General features: G+C 44.7%; 1 protein-coding gene across 4 annotated transcripts in view; it reads left to right on the top strand.

Annotated features, from left to right (window-relative positions):
- LOC136832815 (ubiquitin carboxyl-terminal hydrolase 24-like) overlaps positions 1-16,993 on the top strand; it is a 374,979-nt gene that overhangs the window by 344,209 nt on the left and 13,777 nt on the right. For all 4 annotated transcript variants that reach the window (XM_067094450.1, XM_067094436.1, XM_067094461.1 and 1 more), the window contains exons 42-43: positions 9,443-9,511; positions 15,764-15,854. In XM_067094450.1, coding sequence (XP_066950551.1) covers positions 9,443-9,511; positions 15,764-15,854 — 160 coding nt within the window. The remainder of the gene's footprint in view (positions 1-9,442; positions 9,512-15,763; positions 15,855-16,993) is intronic.

Below are 16,993 nucleotides of genomic sequence, written 5' to 3'. Positions count from 1 at the left end.
TTTTATAAAATGTGGGATTACATTATTGGAAACACACTGTTTTGTACCCTCTTTTTTTATAAATTTTTTAGTTCCTGTACTGCGCATGCGCAAATCCCTGGCGTAGTAAAATTCTCACAGTGACATCAGCTGATCCCACCCATGCAGGCCTGGCAGGCCACACTTCTCTGTCAGAGATCATGCGTGCGAGCTAGGGTAAACACTTGTGGTTGTTTACATACAGTGACGTCAATAGAGAACAGTTTCCAACATGCTTTCGCAAAGTTTTTACGGTAAAACTAGCGGAAAACACGTTAGTGCATCACATAAGAGACGTCTGGATTTTAGGCATGGCTCTGAATCTCATTTTTCATTATTATATATACTGATATTTGAAGAATTTTGTTGGCTTTCTCATAAAAAATAATTCATTCTCCTACCTTTTATAGCTTTTGAGCTACGAACGATAATGTTGACAACAGTAACATTTTTTTTCGTTTCGATCAGCTTATAACGTCAAAATGAAACTTGCCGTTACCAAAGCCATTTTTCTTGACTCTCACTTTATTCCTCAACCTTTCCTCTACATTTTCGTATATTTACAAAGTAATTTCTATGAAAAATATCTGAGCTAGGGCTCTTTAAAAGAAAATTTCTAGCGATAATTCTCACCATATGCCGGGCAGAGCACTCTGTTTCTTACCCTCTTTTCTATCAATTTTTTCACCAACTGGACTTATTTGTTTTTCATTCTTTTATATGTCGATATTTAGAGAATTTTGTTGGCTTTCTCATAAAAAATAATTCATTCACGTAACTGTTATAGCTTTTGAGCTATGAACAATAATGTTGACAACGGGAACATTTTTTTTTGTTTCGATCAACTTATAACATCAAAATGAAACTGTTGCCATTACTAAAGCCATTTTTCTTGACTCTCACTTTATTCCCCAACCTTTCCTCTACATTTTCGTATATTTACAAAGTAATTTCTATGAAAAATGACCGCGATATGGTTCTTCAAAAAAATTTTTTTTCTAGCGATAATTCTCACCCTACGCCGGGCAGCGTGCTGTTTCTTACCCTCTTTTCTATCAATATTTTCACCAACTGTATTTATTTGTTTTTCATTATTTTATATATCGATATTTGGAGAATTTTGTTGGCTTTCTCATAAAAAAAATTAATTCGCCTGACTTTCATAGTTTTTGGGTTACAAATGAAAATATAAAAATAAGTAAAGATTTTTTTTTTTTTAAATAACTCACATTTTTTCATACTTACAGGGCTGGGACTCTTATTCTGACTATTCCACCATAAAATATAAGCATTGAGAAAAAAAGGACAGCAAAATGAACGTTATTGGCATAAAATTTCTATTTTTGCTGAATTTTCTAAATAATAATTTTTTCGCACTGTCGAGCGCTCCCAGACACCTTGGGTCTCAGGTAGGCGTGGCGCTCAAACTATACAGATGGGAAAATGTTAAGTCTAATCCTTTGGGCCAGCCCTAGGAGAGCTGTTAATCAGCTCAGTGGTCTGGTTAAACTAGGGTATACTTCACTTAATTTTTCTCTCCTTCGCCCTCTTTGCTTGCTCGTCAGGCAAAGACCGTGGGGGGCGGCAGTTGGGTGACCTCTCCTAAGGGTCTCCTCTCACTGCATAGGGCAGTTCCCCTTGTTGTGAGAGGAGTCTCCCTCTACTAATCAACTTTGCTTTTTCTTTCAGGTTGACAGTGAGCATTGCAGGCACAGCAGTACTTGGCTGGGTATCTCGGGATATCTTGCATGAAGGAGTCCCGACGTTCATTCAATGTTGCTTCGGGATCGGTCACAGCACCTGGTTGGAATGGCATAGTTCCACGTTGGGATCATTCCGACTCTGTTCCCGCCGATGTGGATCAATCGCTGTCATTGCTGGCCTTCATGTATGCTGTGGCACTGCCTCTGGCATATCTGTGGTCCATCTGCTCCTGCTGTTTCCTGTTTATGCTTCTGTTAACTCGACGACAGTCTCTGGGCAGCTCTTCCTGGTCTCCTGCCACAGCCGTCCTGATAGTTCCTGTCGCAGCTGGTGATGTTCATGAGACATTCTTGGCTTTTGCTGTAGCTCCTGCCTTTCGAACTGCTTCCGTAGCTCCTGCATTGGCTGTCCTGATCGTGCCTGCTGCTTATGCTGATGGTCATGTCCTGGGCCGCTTCCGTTGCCCTGGAGGTTACGATGTCCACCATCCTGTAGAAGATGTGGGAGTGAAGGTGAAGGAAGTCACCCTGTGGAAGTGATGTTCCTGGCTGTTGCGGTAGCTCCTGCCTTGCGAACCGCTTCTGTAGCTCTTGCATCGGCTATCCTGGTCATGCCTGCTGCTTCTCCTAGTGATGGTGTCCTGGGCCGCTTCCGTTTTGTTCCTGCCTAGCTGCCCTGGAGGTTACGATGTTTCGTGTCCACCATCCTGCAGAAGATGTCAGAGTGAAGGTGAAGGAAGTTGCTTTGTGGAAGTAGCCAATGTCTTCATCTTATCTTCGATTTCATATTCTGCTGCCTCTTCCCTTCCTCTCCCAAGGTTCGAGGGGGTCCTGGAATCCAGGCAGACCTTTGTTGGCCGAAGGAGAGGAAGGCTGCTTCTTTCCCCTTGATGCCCTTGGATGTCTAGGGACTGCCTCCTTCCGAGGAGGCAGTGGGTCTCTCGATACTGCCCCCCAGCTGCTTCGGTTGCTTGGCCGGGATTCATCCTCGTGTCTTGAACCTTAGGGTTCAAGCATGCAGGATAGCAGACACAGAATTCCTCTTTCAACCTTCTTCTCAAGGGGCCTTGGCCTTGAAGGAGTTTAGAGTTCGGGAAACTAGCGCTAATTCATGGCAGATGAGTTCTGCCCTGCAGTTCCGATTGTGTTCACGCGATCGGCTCAGCTTGGCTTGCTTGCCCCGCCCAGCCCCTGGTTGCTCTTGCAAGACTGGCTTGGCTCGGCTCGCCCCACCTGCCTCCCAGTCCACTGCATACCTACCCAGCTGGATCGTGTTCATGTGATCGGCTCGGTTCGGTGCAGCTCAGCTCGGCCTCACTCAGTTTTTCTGAATTGGGTTCTCGGCTCTGTTTGAGTGAACTTTCTGCTCTTCCCAGGAAAGCGCTTTGCCACGGCACAAGTGCTCTCCTTCCCCCGTGTGGCAGTAATCTCCTTCGGTTGATTATCGCTCATGGTCCACCTCTCCTGCTGGTCTTACTGGTAGGACAGGTAGGGGTACTTTTTCTCCTCACCTGTTCTCTTTTCCTCTCAGTTGTTCTTAGAGGCGTGAGACGGACTGAGAGAGCTCCGACGAATTTTGTCTTTGGAGTTTGGCTGCCTAGCGTGCTTTGGGTGTCGGTCCGCTGATTGTCTCGTAGTACAACCAGGTAGCCGAGGAGGGTTTCATGGGATCTGTCAAGGTCTCCCTCCAAGGAGAGAGGTACAGGAATTTCATGCTTTGGAAGCAGCGAGGGTCTTCCTCTTCAAGTTGCGATCGCCCTCATTTTTCGGAGAACTTCGTGCCGATTCATCAGCGCAAAAATCTCCAGGACAGGACTGCGGCTCCCCAATGAATAATCTTCATCACTCGCAACCCTTTTAGTTCCCGAGGGGCTGAGAGTGTCAGGATCCGCCGCGGTCCTTGCTTCCGAGAGTGTTCTTGACCAGATGAATCCTTTTCTTCAGAGAAGGAATTCGTTCAGGTCGAGACACCAAGCTTCTCCCCTGGCTCGACAGAGTACGAATCCTTCTTGCCTCGGAGGGTCTTGCCAACTGCAGTTCTGTGGGCAATTCTGGTGCTGAGAAGAAGGACTCTGTCCCAATTCAGATCTCCAGTTTTGTAAGTCCCGAGTTGGCTCGACCCTTAGGAACGAACCTTACTTGGTTCTGCCTTTCTCTTTCAGAGATTTGCCGGATACTTCAGTAATCAAGGTTCGTACCAGGGCACTGCCTTATCCTTTGGACAATGGCAAGACCTTTGGGTGTTAGTCACCTCTACTCGACCTTGAGTTCAAGCCAGCCCGCCTTAACTCCTAAGAAGTCCCAGGCTTCGGAAGAAGATTGTGGAACACATGGTCCTCTTCTTCCCTTCTAGAAAAGTGCGCATAACTGTGTCTCTTTCCACCCTTTTTTCCATAAGGGAGGAGGGAAGAAAGGAAGAGAGAAAGAAGTATTGACCAGAAAGAAGTTCTCCTATTGCTGATGCCTGGATGAAATGATACTTATCGAGTCTCTGGAGCTGGCAGCGACATTGCCGAGACCTGAGAATGGATCCCTTCAGAAGTATCTGTTTCCCTTAGGTCTCGGCAATTCTTTTCATCAAACTTCCATCCTGCTTCCTCTCCCATGCTCCCAATTCGGGAAATGCCAGCCCGGCTAGAGCTAATTGTCTCGGTATCCTGTCATCTTGCAGAAGCTTCCCCATGGTGGAGAATGGAGGTCTGCTTCCAGTCCTCCGTCCTTCTTTCCACTACGAAGTATGAGGAAAGAGTTAGGCTAATGCTTGATTGGAGGAACCTTCGAATATGTGTGCATATTCCACTCACATCGTGTGTTTACTTAAGAATTCACCGATCAAGGAATAGGCACACTTACGAATTCACCGATCGAGGAATAGGCACACGCCGGTAAGACTTTGTCTTGAAGGTGTGTGACTGAGACGATTAGTACCTTCTCATTACCATCCTGGGCTTAAGGCAGCCATTTGGCCTTCCGAGAATTCAGGATGAGTTTTGCGACACTCAGTGGTTTCGTTGAACAACAAAACCACAGTAGTGGCATTTGTCAACAAACAAGAGGGAATCGTTTTTTCCTCTTGTTTCATCTGTCGAGAGCTCAGTTAGCCAGATGCATTCCCGATGGGGATGTATTGGTAGGCGAACTTGGCCTCGGGTTTGAGAGACCAGGACAGTACGTGCTGCTCACTCTTTTCTTCATGAAGATTCATGAAGAGACTGCTCGACTGAGAAATCCCTACCGTCTTTCAGTGGACTGCCTGCACAAGTTTGTAGTTTTCTTGCTCCTCCGTACTAGACCCAGGGGCCGCTTCAGTGAGGCATGCTGTCTTTTTGGGAAGAAATCGATATCTACAGGCGGTCCCCGGTTTACGACGGGGGTTCCGTTCTTGCGCCGCGTCGTAACCCGAAAATCGTCGTAAGCCGGAAAATCGTCAAAAATCATAAGAAGACCTTACTTTTAATGCTCTGGGTGCATTGAAAACGACGTAAACTGCATTATTATTGAGTTTTCATAAAAAAACCTTCAAATTATGATTATTCTGCCGTTTTGGGGCCATATTTCTTCCGTCGGATCGGGCGTCACGACGCTCAGAACCCCGAACATGCGTCGAAGCCGGGAAATAATTTCTGATGAATATATTTGAAAAGCGCCATAACCTCGAACGTCGTAAGCCGGAACCGTCATAAACCGGGGACTGCCTGTACATTTTTTCCTCCATATTTGTCTGTTTCTATAGGGGTTCACAAGTATTGCTCACCCCGAGTTACAGACAAATGCTGGAAGACTTTGCCTTTCGCCCAACCTGATAGCCGAGGCACCGAGAAGAGTTCTGCTTGACCCAACCTCCTGTAGCAGTTACACAAGAAGCAGTTCTTCAGGCAGTACATCCCTGTGTGTTCAGGACTGAGAGACCTTCCAGCTTTCCTTGCAAGCATAGGCTTTCTCGCCAAGCAGCAACGGATATAGCTGTATATCCCTTGAAGTCCTGTGCAACACTGTCCCAGGGACTGGATCCGTCTTTGCTGGTGGGCATCGTTGATGGAACTTCTTCTCGGGTCAATCGCTCTTCAAGTCTGGACTTCCTCGTCTTCTCCGCAGAGGGTTGCTTCTCTCCCTTTCATTTATGAAGAACGCAGGCCCTTGTGACCTAGTCTTGTATCTGAAGTAGCCTTCTCCTCCTCAGTCGAGACTTAGGTTCTGACGAGAAGCTTTTTCGGTCTTGCTGTCCCAGGAACTGTTCCCTGGGTGGCAGGTGACTCTCGTTTAGGGTTCCTGTCCCATGCTCTGCACGCACCCTTACGAGAGTCGTCGGATAGAGATGTGCCCTCTTAGGACCATCTCTCATCTTGCTCCGGCCTTGGCGTAGAAGATGGAAGAACAGGGATGAGGATCAATACCTCGACTCCTTTTCAGATGTCATAGGTGAACTCTGAATCCATCGGCATCTGTTGTTGGGTTCGAGTCCTTCTTGTTCCCCTCCTCCTTGGGCTTTGTGTCAATGATCCAGATCATTCATTACTTTGTCCTATTAGGGAGCTGTGGTACTTTCTGAAAAGGGTCAACATTCCTAACCTGGATGTCGTCGACGTTTTTGCTAGTACACTCTCTCCCAAGGAAGAAGTGTCTAAGGACTCACCTTTCTCTGGCTTTGTGAAGCGATCGAAGGAGGTACTCAGCAGCTGGCAACAACGATACCGGTACCTTCCACCCAAGAGCTCACGAAGTCAATGGCTTGGTCTATCCCTCGCATTCCGGAAGTTTCTGTTGGTCTGGAAGCAAGACGTGGTCTCATAGACCACACTCTTGTCTTCCTGTGGTCTTGCCCACAGGCCCTTGGAACCTTCTTTCCTTGGCCCTGTGGTGGCTGGTCAACAAGTTGTGTTTTCTTACCCAGCTCCTTCAAAAGGACGAGTAGCATCTTGCCTAAATTGTTGGTTCTGGAAGTGAGAAGGATACTGAGAGTGACTGGCCTCTCTTCCTCCTTCCCCGTCCTCCTACTTCTCCTTCGGGATGAGAATAGGACTCAAACCAATACTTGCTGGATCTGGCGCTGATGCGGAAAGACTACACATTGAGCACCCATTCTAATTTCCTTCTAGAATCATAGAAGCAATTCCGCTCCTTCCTCTAGAAGGGGAAGAAGGAGAGACTGGCAATAAGGGAACTCTCGGCTTTTCCTTACTGCCTCCGACTCTAGATTCTTCTAGCCTATTTCATAGGAGTTACGTTTCCTCACTCATGCGAAAAGGTCCAGTATCTGACATTTGATCTTGCAGTTCCTACACTCCAGTCAATGTGTCAGAGGCACAGTACTCCTCCTCGGTCTTTTGACCAGGAGGAGAAGCCCAGGTGTGCAGAACTCCAGTGAGTTTAGGAGACTTGCTCAGATTCCTCCCTCCAACCAGTGAGTCTTCCTAATGTAAAGGACCGACGGTTTGTATATCGTGTCAGAACAAATCACAATTTTTGAAAGTGAATTGTATTTTTCCTATACAAACCTGAGGTCCTTTACATTACATATTATGCCTGCCTCATGTCACCCCTCAACCTGAACCTGGACTGAAAGACAAACTGGAATGTTTACATCTGGCCAGGCAGGTATTCCTGCCTACTTGGTGGTAGTTACTGCCTAACCACCTTGTTCAAGAGTTGAAAGGCCGTGTCCAGCTTCGCCGTAAGTAATTCCTAATGTAAAGGACCTCAGGTTTGTATAGTTAGGATGAATACAATTTACTTTCAAAAATTGTGATTTTGTTTGGAGAGTCCAAAACTTGCAAGTTTTCTTGCTCTTCTTTTGGCTTTTCAACCCAACAAGTTTTCACTCAGGTCATGACCCTAAATACAGCCGGTCATGACCCTAAATACAGCCGGATCTGCCTATCAGTGAACTCAGCTCTAAGGCTGCTTTACTTGGAAAATTGCCTTGTCATGACCACTGACAGGACCAGTGTTTTAGTCACCTGCAGCTAATGCTCACCTTATGCAGTGGTGCTGTAGTCCACATTAACTGAAATATGTTTCTCATCCTGCCAGTTCTAGTCCATTGACAACCTCCTTTTGGAAAGGTAGAATTTATCAGCCAAGTTGCTTGTGGTCTCTGCAGGTTCACTTTAACACAGTGAATTTTTTTTTTTTTTATCTCACTGATGATTGATCCTCTGTCTCAGATTGGGTTCGTAAAGATTTTGTTTCACAACTGTTATTTCCCGTCCTCTCTATTGATGCCCTTCTTGGTACTTATTTTCCTATCTATGCTTTTGCTGATGATTCAACATTCTTTAGGGCTTTTCTATTCATCTGTTCACCACCCAGCTTTCCTCTGCTGATTGCACTCAATCTAACTCTGATTTTGTGAATTTATGTAAACAAGAATTCTCCAACTCAGTTAGGTTTAATGTTTTCAAGACATAGTTTCTTTCTGTTTCTGTGATTATTTTGTGGTGTCCAGGGTCCTCTAGCTTTTCCTGGAGAGATTCCATAGATTAAATTGCTAAATCTGCTTCAAAATTGGGTGTATTTAATAGAATACATCATAAATCTAGTACTGTACAGTACTGGATATCACTGTTCTTGAATATTTGATATTTTATAATTAAGGTGGAAACTATATACTTTTCTATTGCTTTAAGTCCCATGAAGCTGGGTTTGCTGGCACTTGTGTCACACTTTACCCTAAGTCAACCAGCTATGTGATAGTACAGTAGCCCCATCCAAGGCAAGCTGGCTTCCATTTCTGGATGCTTGTGACTGGTTTGCTCTCAACAGGAGAATAGTACTGCACTTTGGGGTAAAGTAACAATTTACAGTGACCAGCACAGAAGTGAGTCTTTTAGGTGATGTTTACACTGCATGATGAAAACACAAATGTTCTTTCTAACAGTTGTGAAGTATCAAGTAATCTCCAATAAAAGATGTATTCAGTTAAATATTGTCATTATGAATATCTCAGATCATTATAACTATGCATCTTGTTTTTATCATGAACAGTGCGATTAAAATTATCTTGCTTTTTCAATATGAGTAGGCATGCCATACATAGACATATACAGTCTGTTGTAATATTAGGGAAATAATTCATCATAGGCCTGCATGTCAAATGTTATCATCATTGTGAAATTAGACCTGCACATCAGATTCTCATATTTTGAAGAAATAAGTATCATAGGTCTACAAATCACTTTATTATATCATTTTCCTTTCAAGATCTGTTGGAAATAGTTATCTTTTAAAATGGTATTTATTAATTTATAACATCATTATTAAAATATCAAATAATAGTGACTGCATCTTTAAGTATTATCAGTGTTGAAACCCTAAATGAGCCATCCCAGTAGAATAAAATTAAAGTGAAGAATACATTTATGCTAAACAATTTTCATACTGCATTAAGAGGATGACTCATTATAGTCCTGCTTATAAAATTTTGATATATTTATGAAAACAACTGCATTCAAGGCGTACACATCAGATTCTTATATTTTGAAGGAATAACTGCATTATATTCCTGCACATCAATTTCTTATTTACTCTAGACTAGCAATACCAGTGGCTCTTAAGTTAATATGTATAGTACTTTATAATGCAGGATATACAGTATACAGAGTAAACTCCCCATGGCCCATGCTCATGAAGAAGTGCAGGCAGTAATGCTTTTTTCCACACTTACTTATTTTACCATCCACCATTTTTGAGAATGTTAGTTACATGTAAGTTTATTTTTGCAGACTGAATATGCCAGTAAAGCTCCATCCAATATGTTGAAGGAACTGTCACAGTTACTACTGGAAATATTGGTAAGTTTATGCTATGAAAAGATTAAATTTTTCATTTGTTGGCTAATTAATGTTTTAACATGGATGAATTATTTTTACTTTCTGTGGAACGGCATTGTAATAAATTAGTAATTTTATATAAATAACTTACCAGGTAATTACGCAGATAACAATTATGCTCTCACAACATCCTAAATTCAAAATTGCGGCAGCACGTTGGTTGCAAAGAAGGGGGTGACAGGCCCTGCCCACTTCAATGGGAGTGAGGGAGTGACAGAAGCCAGTGCGTCATTCTATTTTACGCCACGCTCTCGACAATAATTCGTTCTCTGAGCTCCTGCTTTCATGATTTGCTGGTTGTTTCTTAGCTTGCTTGAAATCGGTGAAGTATTCACTTTAGTTTTAAAGCTGTGGCTTTTGTCGGTTCGTATTTGCACTAGCTTAATTTCCTATTAGTTTAGCCATGTTGGATTCTCGTGCTTCCAGCCATCGTCTCTGTAGCGAAGCCTGTAAGACTAGATTACTTAAAGAGTTGCTATGATGCACATACCATGTGCACCATACCATGTGCACTAAGTGTAGAGGGCAGGTTTGTTCTAGGGAGAGTACATGTTCTGAATGCAAGGGTTGGGATGATTGTAGTTGGAAGATGTTTGAATCCCATCTTACTAAACTTTTGAGAAAGATAGGCTTAGGAAGGCAGCTGCTTGTGCCGTAGGTAGGGCCTCTGTGAGTAGAGATTCTTCCCCTAAGCAAGACTCTGGTCTTCCTGTTCCCATCCTCAGTCCTCCTCCTCTTCCTCCACCCACTCCCGTGCTTCAGACCCCGATACCATTGCCAGCTTAGAATCTAGAACCAAATCTAAATTCGATAAGAAGATAAGTTTAGTGGTGAATTCAGTTTCAGAGATGGGGATGTCCCTACACGTCCTGATGGACAAGGTGTTCAACGACAAAGTGTCTTGTGACAAAATGCCAAGTGATGTGTTAGTGGAGGAGGTGGTTTCCCGTCCCGCTCCCCTGCTCCTGGGAGAAGACAAACAGGAAGTCCAAGAGAGGCTGGTGGGGTTTGCCCATGCATTACTGCCCCCTGTCAAACCTGTTGCTAGTTCCCAGGCTTCGACCAATGACTGCCGTTGGAAAGGCATGTCACTGGATGTGCGCCAACTGTCCTCAAGCTCAGATTCAGAATCTGATTGCGGGCGGTGTAGACGCCTCCTGGATTCATCCCAGCCATTGAAAAGGCACATGGATGATTCGGCTCCCACTCTCCCTCTGCCAATCAAGCATCACAGGGACACTTTGGATTTTCCGCTCCCGTTATGCAGCTACGGGGTTGATCCCGCAGTGTTTGCCTCTTGTCAACTTCCGGCACACCCTTGGGATTCTCCCGTGCACCCAGCACTGGTTCCTGTGCGCCAGGCACCTGCTCCTGTTTGCCCAGCTGCAGACTCAGCGTGCGGCACCATCTCCAAGGCATCTTCTCGGGCAACAAGTTCCCACCTTGGAATCAGGCGTCCCTCTCTAACCATCAAGGACCAATTATCCGAGATCTTGAGCTTCATTCGGAAAGCTCCCACTACGAAGCCTACTCAAGAGCTGTCTCTTTCTCCAGTCTCCTCGGATGAAGAGGATGCAGACCAAGACGCTTCTCCACCCACAGCTTATGCGTCTCTCCTTCGTTTCCTTCTCATGAGCTATCCTACCTTCTTTACTCCAGCTACTCCTTCTCCTGCCTCAGTCTTCCTTATGTCGAGTGTTCTGATTGCACACCCTCATCTTCCCAAGATGGTACTTTCGTCTTCCTCTAGGAAAGCCATGAAGGAGATTGACAACTGACTCTCCTTGCAGAGAGAGCAAGGCAAAGCAACGTTTGCCCAACCCCCTTGCATCTGATCAAGAGGAAATATCGGCTGTATGTAACCGGGGAAGGCTCCCTTCCAAGGGGACTTCTCCGGGCTTATTGATTCGTCCCGTCAATCAGCCTTCTCCTCAGTAAAAGTCTTTTTCTTGTCGTCGGAGCTTGATCATCTAGTCAAAAACCTCTTCAAGGTTTTTGAAGTACTTAGTATTTTGGACTGGATGGTGGGAGCTCTTCCTAAGAAGATTGAGAATTTCAAGGGATTAGATGATCTCTTTTTCAGCAGGCCTGTTTGGCATCCTTTATTGTGCCGATAAAGCCATAAGAGATAGCTCTTCTGAACTCGTGTCTGTCTTCACCTTTGGAGTTCTTAAGAAGAGAGAACTTTTGTGCTCCTTCACCACAAAAGGAGTCATGTCTTCTCAGAGATCCGCTTTACTGTTTTCGCCGCTGGACTCGGCGCATCTGTTTCCGCAGTCGATGGTTGAGCAGATCACATCACATCTACAGAAGAAGTCCACACAGGATCTGCTAGCACAGTCGTCTCACTGTCCCCAAGAGTTCTTTATCCGCATCCTTCATCCCGAAGTTCATCTCTCTGCTTCAACAACCTTTTCGGGGGAATAGACCCAAATCTCAAGCAAGACCTCATGCCAATCTGCATTTTCAACACAGACCCTCCAAGAAGAACTCCTTCTCTAAACTTCCGTCCAAGAAGTGAGAAGGAAGTCCTTTGTGCTCCAGTAAGAGCCAGACTTCTCTTGTTCTGGGAGAAGTGGGATCTCAGGGGAGCAGAACCTTGGATTGTCAAAGTATTAAAGGAGGGCTACTGCATCCCATTTTCGGAGAACCCTCCTTTAGTATCCTATCCCATTGCCTTGACGGCCTACTCAAAAGGCTCAGAGAGACATTCGGCCCTTTTGAAGGAAGTATCCTCTCTCCTGAAGAGAGCCATCGAGGAAGTGGAAGATGTTCAATCTTAGGGCTTCTACAATCGTCTGTTTGTAGTTCCCAAAGTGTGAGGAGGCTGGAGACCGGTCCTGGACGTAAGCGCCCTCAATCGCTTCATGATAACAACAAAGTTCAGGATGGAGACGAGCCAGTCAGTCATGGATTCCATTCACCCAGGCGACTGGATGATCACACTGGGTATGCAAGATGCATATCTTCATATTCTCATTCATCCAATTTCCAGGAAGTACCTAAGGTGCATCTTCCAAGGAAAAGTCTACCAGTTTCGGTCCCTCTGCTTCGGCCTTTCCACTGCACTTAAGTATTCTCTCAAGTCCTCTCTCCTCTCGCCCAATGGCTCCGTCTAATCCACATAAACATCAGCCTTTACCTGGACGACTGGCGTCTTCGACCACCCTCGAAGGAAAAGTGCACAAAGGACCTTCAAACAACTCTACGGCTTTCTCGGGATCTGGGAATTCTAAATCTCCAGAAATCCTAGTTGGTTCCGACTCGGGAGATTCTTTATTTTGGGATGATTCTCAACTCTTAGACTTCCATCCCCCAGGAGAATCACAAACTGCCTACAGACAATTCGCAAGTTCCTCTCCCTTTCGTCGTGTTCGGTCTGTCAAAGGATGAGCCTTCTAGGGACTGGGCAGACTATGCACGAGAGTTCTTCAATTCTTTCTCCAAGCCAGCTGGGACAGGAAGACTTGGCCAGATCCGGTAGTTTTCCCGTCACTCAGGAGATAAAGTCAGATCTTCAGTGGTGGCTCCCCAAAGGAAGATTTTCGCAAGGGAGATCCCTTCTCCCACCGAGCCCCGATCTAGACTTCTACTCAGATGTTTCGGGTCTGGGCTGGGGAGCTCCTCTCGGGGATCAAGAGCTCTGGGACGTGGTCCCCGGAGGAGACTTCCCTTCACATTAATGTGAAAGAGGTGAAGGCTGTTCATCTAGGCCTACTACATTTCTCTTCGTTGATCCGCAGCGAGACGGTGGTTGTTCATGTGAACAACCACATGGCACTGTTGTATATCAAGAAATGTGGGGGAAACCTTCTTCTTTGGGCGCACCAGAATCAAGTAATGCTAGTCACTCACTTCATCCAGGGGAAATTAAACGTCCTGGTTGACAAGCTGAGCTGTCACAAGCAGGTCCTTCCTACTGAATGGACCCTGGACCACAGGATTTGTGTCAACCTTTGGAGATTGCGGGGCAAACCCTCCACAGCCTTGTTTTGTTTGCCACCTCAAGAAAAAATCGTCTTTCTCTCTTTTGCTCTCCAGCCCTGGATCCCCTGGCTTGGGTGACAGATGCCATGCTTGTAGATTGGTTGGTTCTGAACCTCTATGCCTTCCCTCCCTTCAGCTTGGCCAGGGAAGTACTCGAGAAATTCATATCTCACCGCAGCGTCTCAATGACACTCGTGGCACCGTTCTGGCCCACAAAGGAATTGTTCCCGGACCTTCTTGGTCTTCTGGTAGACTTCCCGAGGCTGCTTCCCCAAAAACCGTGGCTACTCAAACAGACACACTTCAGGAGGTATCACCAGGGGTTATCCACTCTCACTCTGACAGGCTTCAGACTGTCAGGAAACTCATCAGAGCAAAATGTTTTTCAAGAGCAGCTACAGAAGCTATTGCGAAGTGCAGATGACAGTCTACTTGCAGCATCTGCCAGTCGAAGTGGACAGTGTTCCGTCGATGGTGCCTCAGACATCACATCTTGTCTTCTGAGACATCTTTAGCTCAGATTGTGGCTTTTCTCCTGTACGTGAAAACTTCTAAGTCTGTCTCCTCGTCCACCATTGAAGGATACCGAGCGATGCTTTCCTCAGTTTTCAAGCTCAGAGGTTTGGATCTTTCATCTAATCAGGATCTTAATGATCTCCTAAAGTCTTTTGATACATCCAAGCAGAAGTACAGTAGTCTGATTTAGTGTCTTGGATCTTGGATGTTGTCCTTGAGTGGCTTTCAGGCCCTCCTTTTGAGCCTCTCTGTTCCGCCTCTCTCAAGAATCTTTTGCGGAGGACCCTCTTTCTAGTAGCCCCGGCTATGGCTATAACACATAAGTGAGCTACATGCGATCGACAAGAGGATTGGCTTCTCCCAAGGGGATGCAGTTTGCTCTTTCACACTGGGTTTCTTGGCTAAGCCTTGGCCTCGCTCTTTCCATATCAAGAACTTAATGGATATTCTGGGCCCGGATGAAGAAGAGAGGGTTCTTTGCCCAGTCAAATCACTGAGGTACTATCTGCATAGGACCGAGAAGATCAGAGGCCCCTCCAGCAACCTATGGTGTTCTATCAAGAATCCTTCTTGCCCACTTTATAAGAATGCCTTATAGTTCTTTATTCAAGACCTGATCTCTGAAGCACATTCCCGGATTCAGGTAGACACTTTTCCGTTGATCAAAGTCAAAACTCATGAAGTGAGAGCAGTAGCCATCTCTCTCGCCTTCAAACATAATTTATCCTTCTCTTCTGTTCTTCAGTCGACCTTCGTGACTCATTATTTAAAAGAAGTGGAAATAGTATTTGAAAACTGAGGTACCCTTGGACCTTTGGCATAGGAGAGATCCTGTCTCTCTTCTATCTCTGCCTTGTTATAAGGATGTCGAGTTTTTGAGGAGCCTGGAGTTACTTTGTACCTGGAGTACCCACCAGTTTGTTGGATGGGTAGTGGTTTGTTTGTTGTGTCAGGGTTGGTGGCAGGTGTTGTCTGGTCTGTCGTTATGGTACTGTGCCCAGGGCAAGGGCATCTTTTTTCCTGCATTAAGTCTTGTCAGCGATCAGGCATATCCTCCGTTGCAAGACTATCACTGATGTAGAGCGACTCTCAGCTCACTGCTGCATCACTACAGGTTAAGATGAGCACCAACCAGAGGCAGCATTCATCTGCTGTAGCTCTCTTACCAGGTAAGGAAGCGACAAAGCACTGCTTTAGTGTCAACCACCTTTTTTCTAGTTCGAGTTTTTTTTTTATCACGCCTAATGTGTTGAATTAGAACAGTCCATTCATCCCACCCCCCTTGCAATTTGGGATTCAACTAAGTAATTACTTGGTAAGGTACTTATATAAAAATGACATTTTTACAATATAAAAATGACATTTTTACAATAAAATTAAGTTTTATGCATACTTACCAAGTAATTACTGAACCAGAGCCCTCCCTCCGCCCCTCTGTTTCTTTTGTTCATGGACTTTGCGGCAGTAAATAGAACGACGCCGCTGGCTTCCGTCACCCCCTCACTCTCGTTGCCGTGGGTGGGGCCTGCAACCCCCCCTCTTTGCAACCGACATGCTGCCGCGAATTTTGAATTTAGGATGCTGTGTGGGCATAATCGTTAGCTAAGTAATTACTTGGTAGGTATATATAAAACTTAATTTTATTATAAAAATGTCATTGTATGTATTTATTTTGGAAGTAGATTTGTTAATGTTTTTACATTATTTCAGAATATAAAGGATTCTCTAAAGTCAAATCGCACCAATGCTATTCTTGAGGGTCTTGTAACTGCGGATGGTGAACAAGTGATGGGTTTATTGGGTAAGTAATTTAATAATTATATAGTAAAAGCCAGGGCTCTTTGCAGCTAAGCCCCACCCACTGCATGCTAATAATTGGCTAGCTCTCAAAAGATGAATGACATCACACTAGTTAACATTCCAAATGATTACCAGTATGGCTTTGACTCTGTCCGGTAATGTTGAGCTTTGTGCATGAATGACAACACCACAGATTTGATTTCCCCGAGTTGTGAAGTTTGCAGTTGATATCTCTGATAAAAGATATATTAAATTGGTCATGCATAGCATAAATACACAAGCATCTCACTTTTTTTTTTTAATTGGTGTTGACCTACGTAAGCAGTTCCACATAGACCATATTGATTGAAATGAAGTATACAGTAAACCCCCGTATTCGTGGGCGTTGGGTCCCCCCCCCAAAAAAAAATAGCTAAAATCCACAAATACTTAGAACCCTTCTTATACCAGTATTATCCTGCTTACGATGGGGTTAGGTTCCAAAAAACCCATCGTATGTTGGAAAAAACGTATCTTGAAAATAGCCTAGCCTACACTAGGGTATTCGGTACCATGTATACATATATGGTAGCCTACCCTACACTACAAAGTACAGTGAACCCCCCGTATTCGCGAGAGATGCGTACCACACCCCACACCCCCCGTGAATAGCTAAAATCCGTGAATACTTAAAACCCCTCTAAAAACAGTTAGAACTGCCCATTTTCATAGTTTAAACCAAGAAAAACCCTGTAAAAATGCTTATACCCGAGTATTTTAATAGTTTTATCACAAAAAGTGCATTTATTCATGAAAATCATATGAAAATACAGTTAGTGAATATTTCTCAGTGAAAAATACCGCGAATGGGCGAATTTTCCGCAAAAAATGGCTAGATATGTTCCACAGAGGAACCCGCGAATGCGTGAGTCCGCGAACCATGAGAACGCGAATACGGGGGGTTTACTGTATACTCTATACATACACGGTATAGTAGTTATTAATATCAGCTAATTCTGGAGGTTCATGCAGTAACTTATGATAATTCAGTACAAAGAGAAATTGAATAACAAACAAGAATTAGTTTAGCCTGCACTGTGGTATATTGTATACATAAATGGTAGCGTAGCCTACATTATACTGTACTCTATATTCCATATC

Source organism: Macrobrachium rosenbergii, chromosome 4 (genome assembly GCF_040412425.1).
Source record: "Macrobrachium rosenbergii isolate ZJJX-2024 chromosome 4, ASM4041242v1, whole genome shotgun sequence".
NCBI lineage: Eukaryota > Metazoa > Arthropoda > Malacostraca > Decapoda > Palaemonidae > Macrobrachium > Macrobrachium rosenbergii.
Note: the sequence above shows the minus strand (reverse complement) of the source record. Positions and strands in the feature narration are given on the sequence as shown.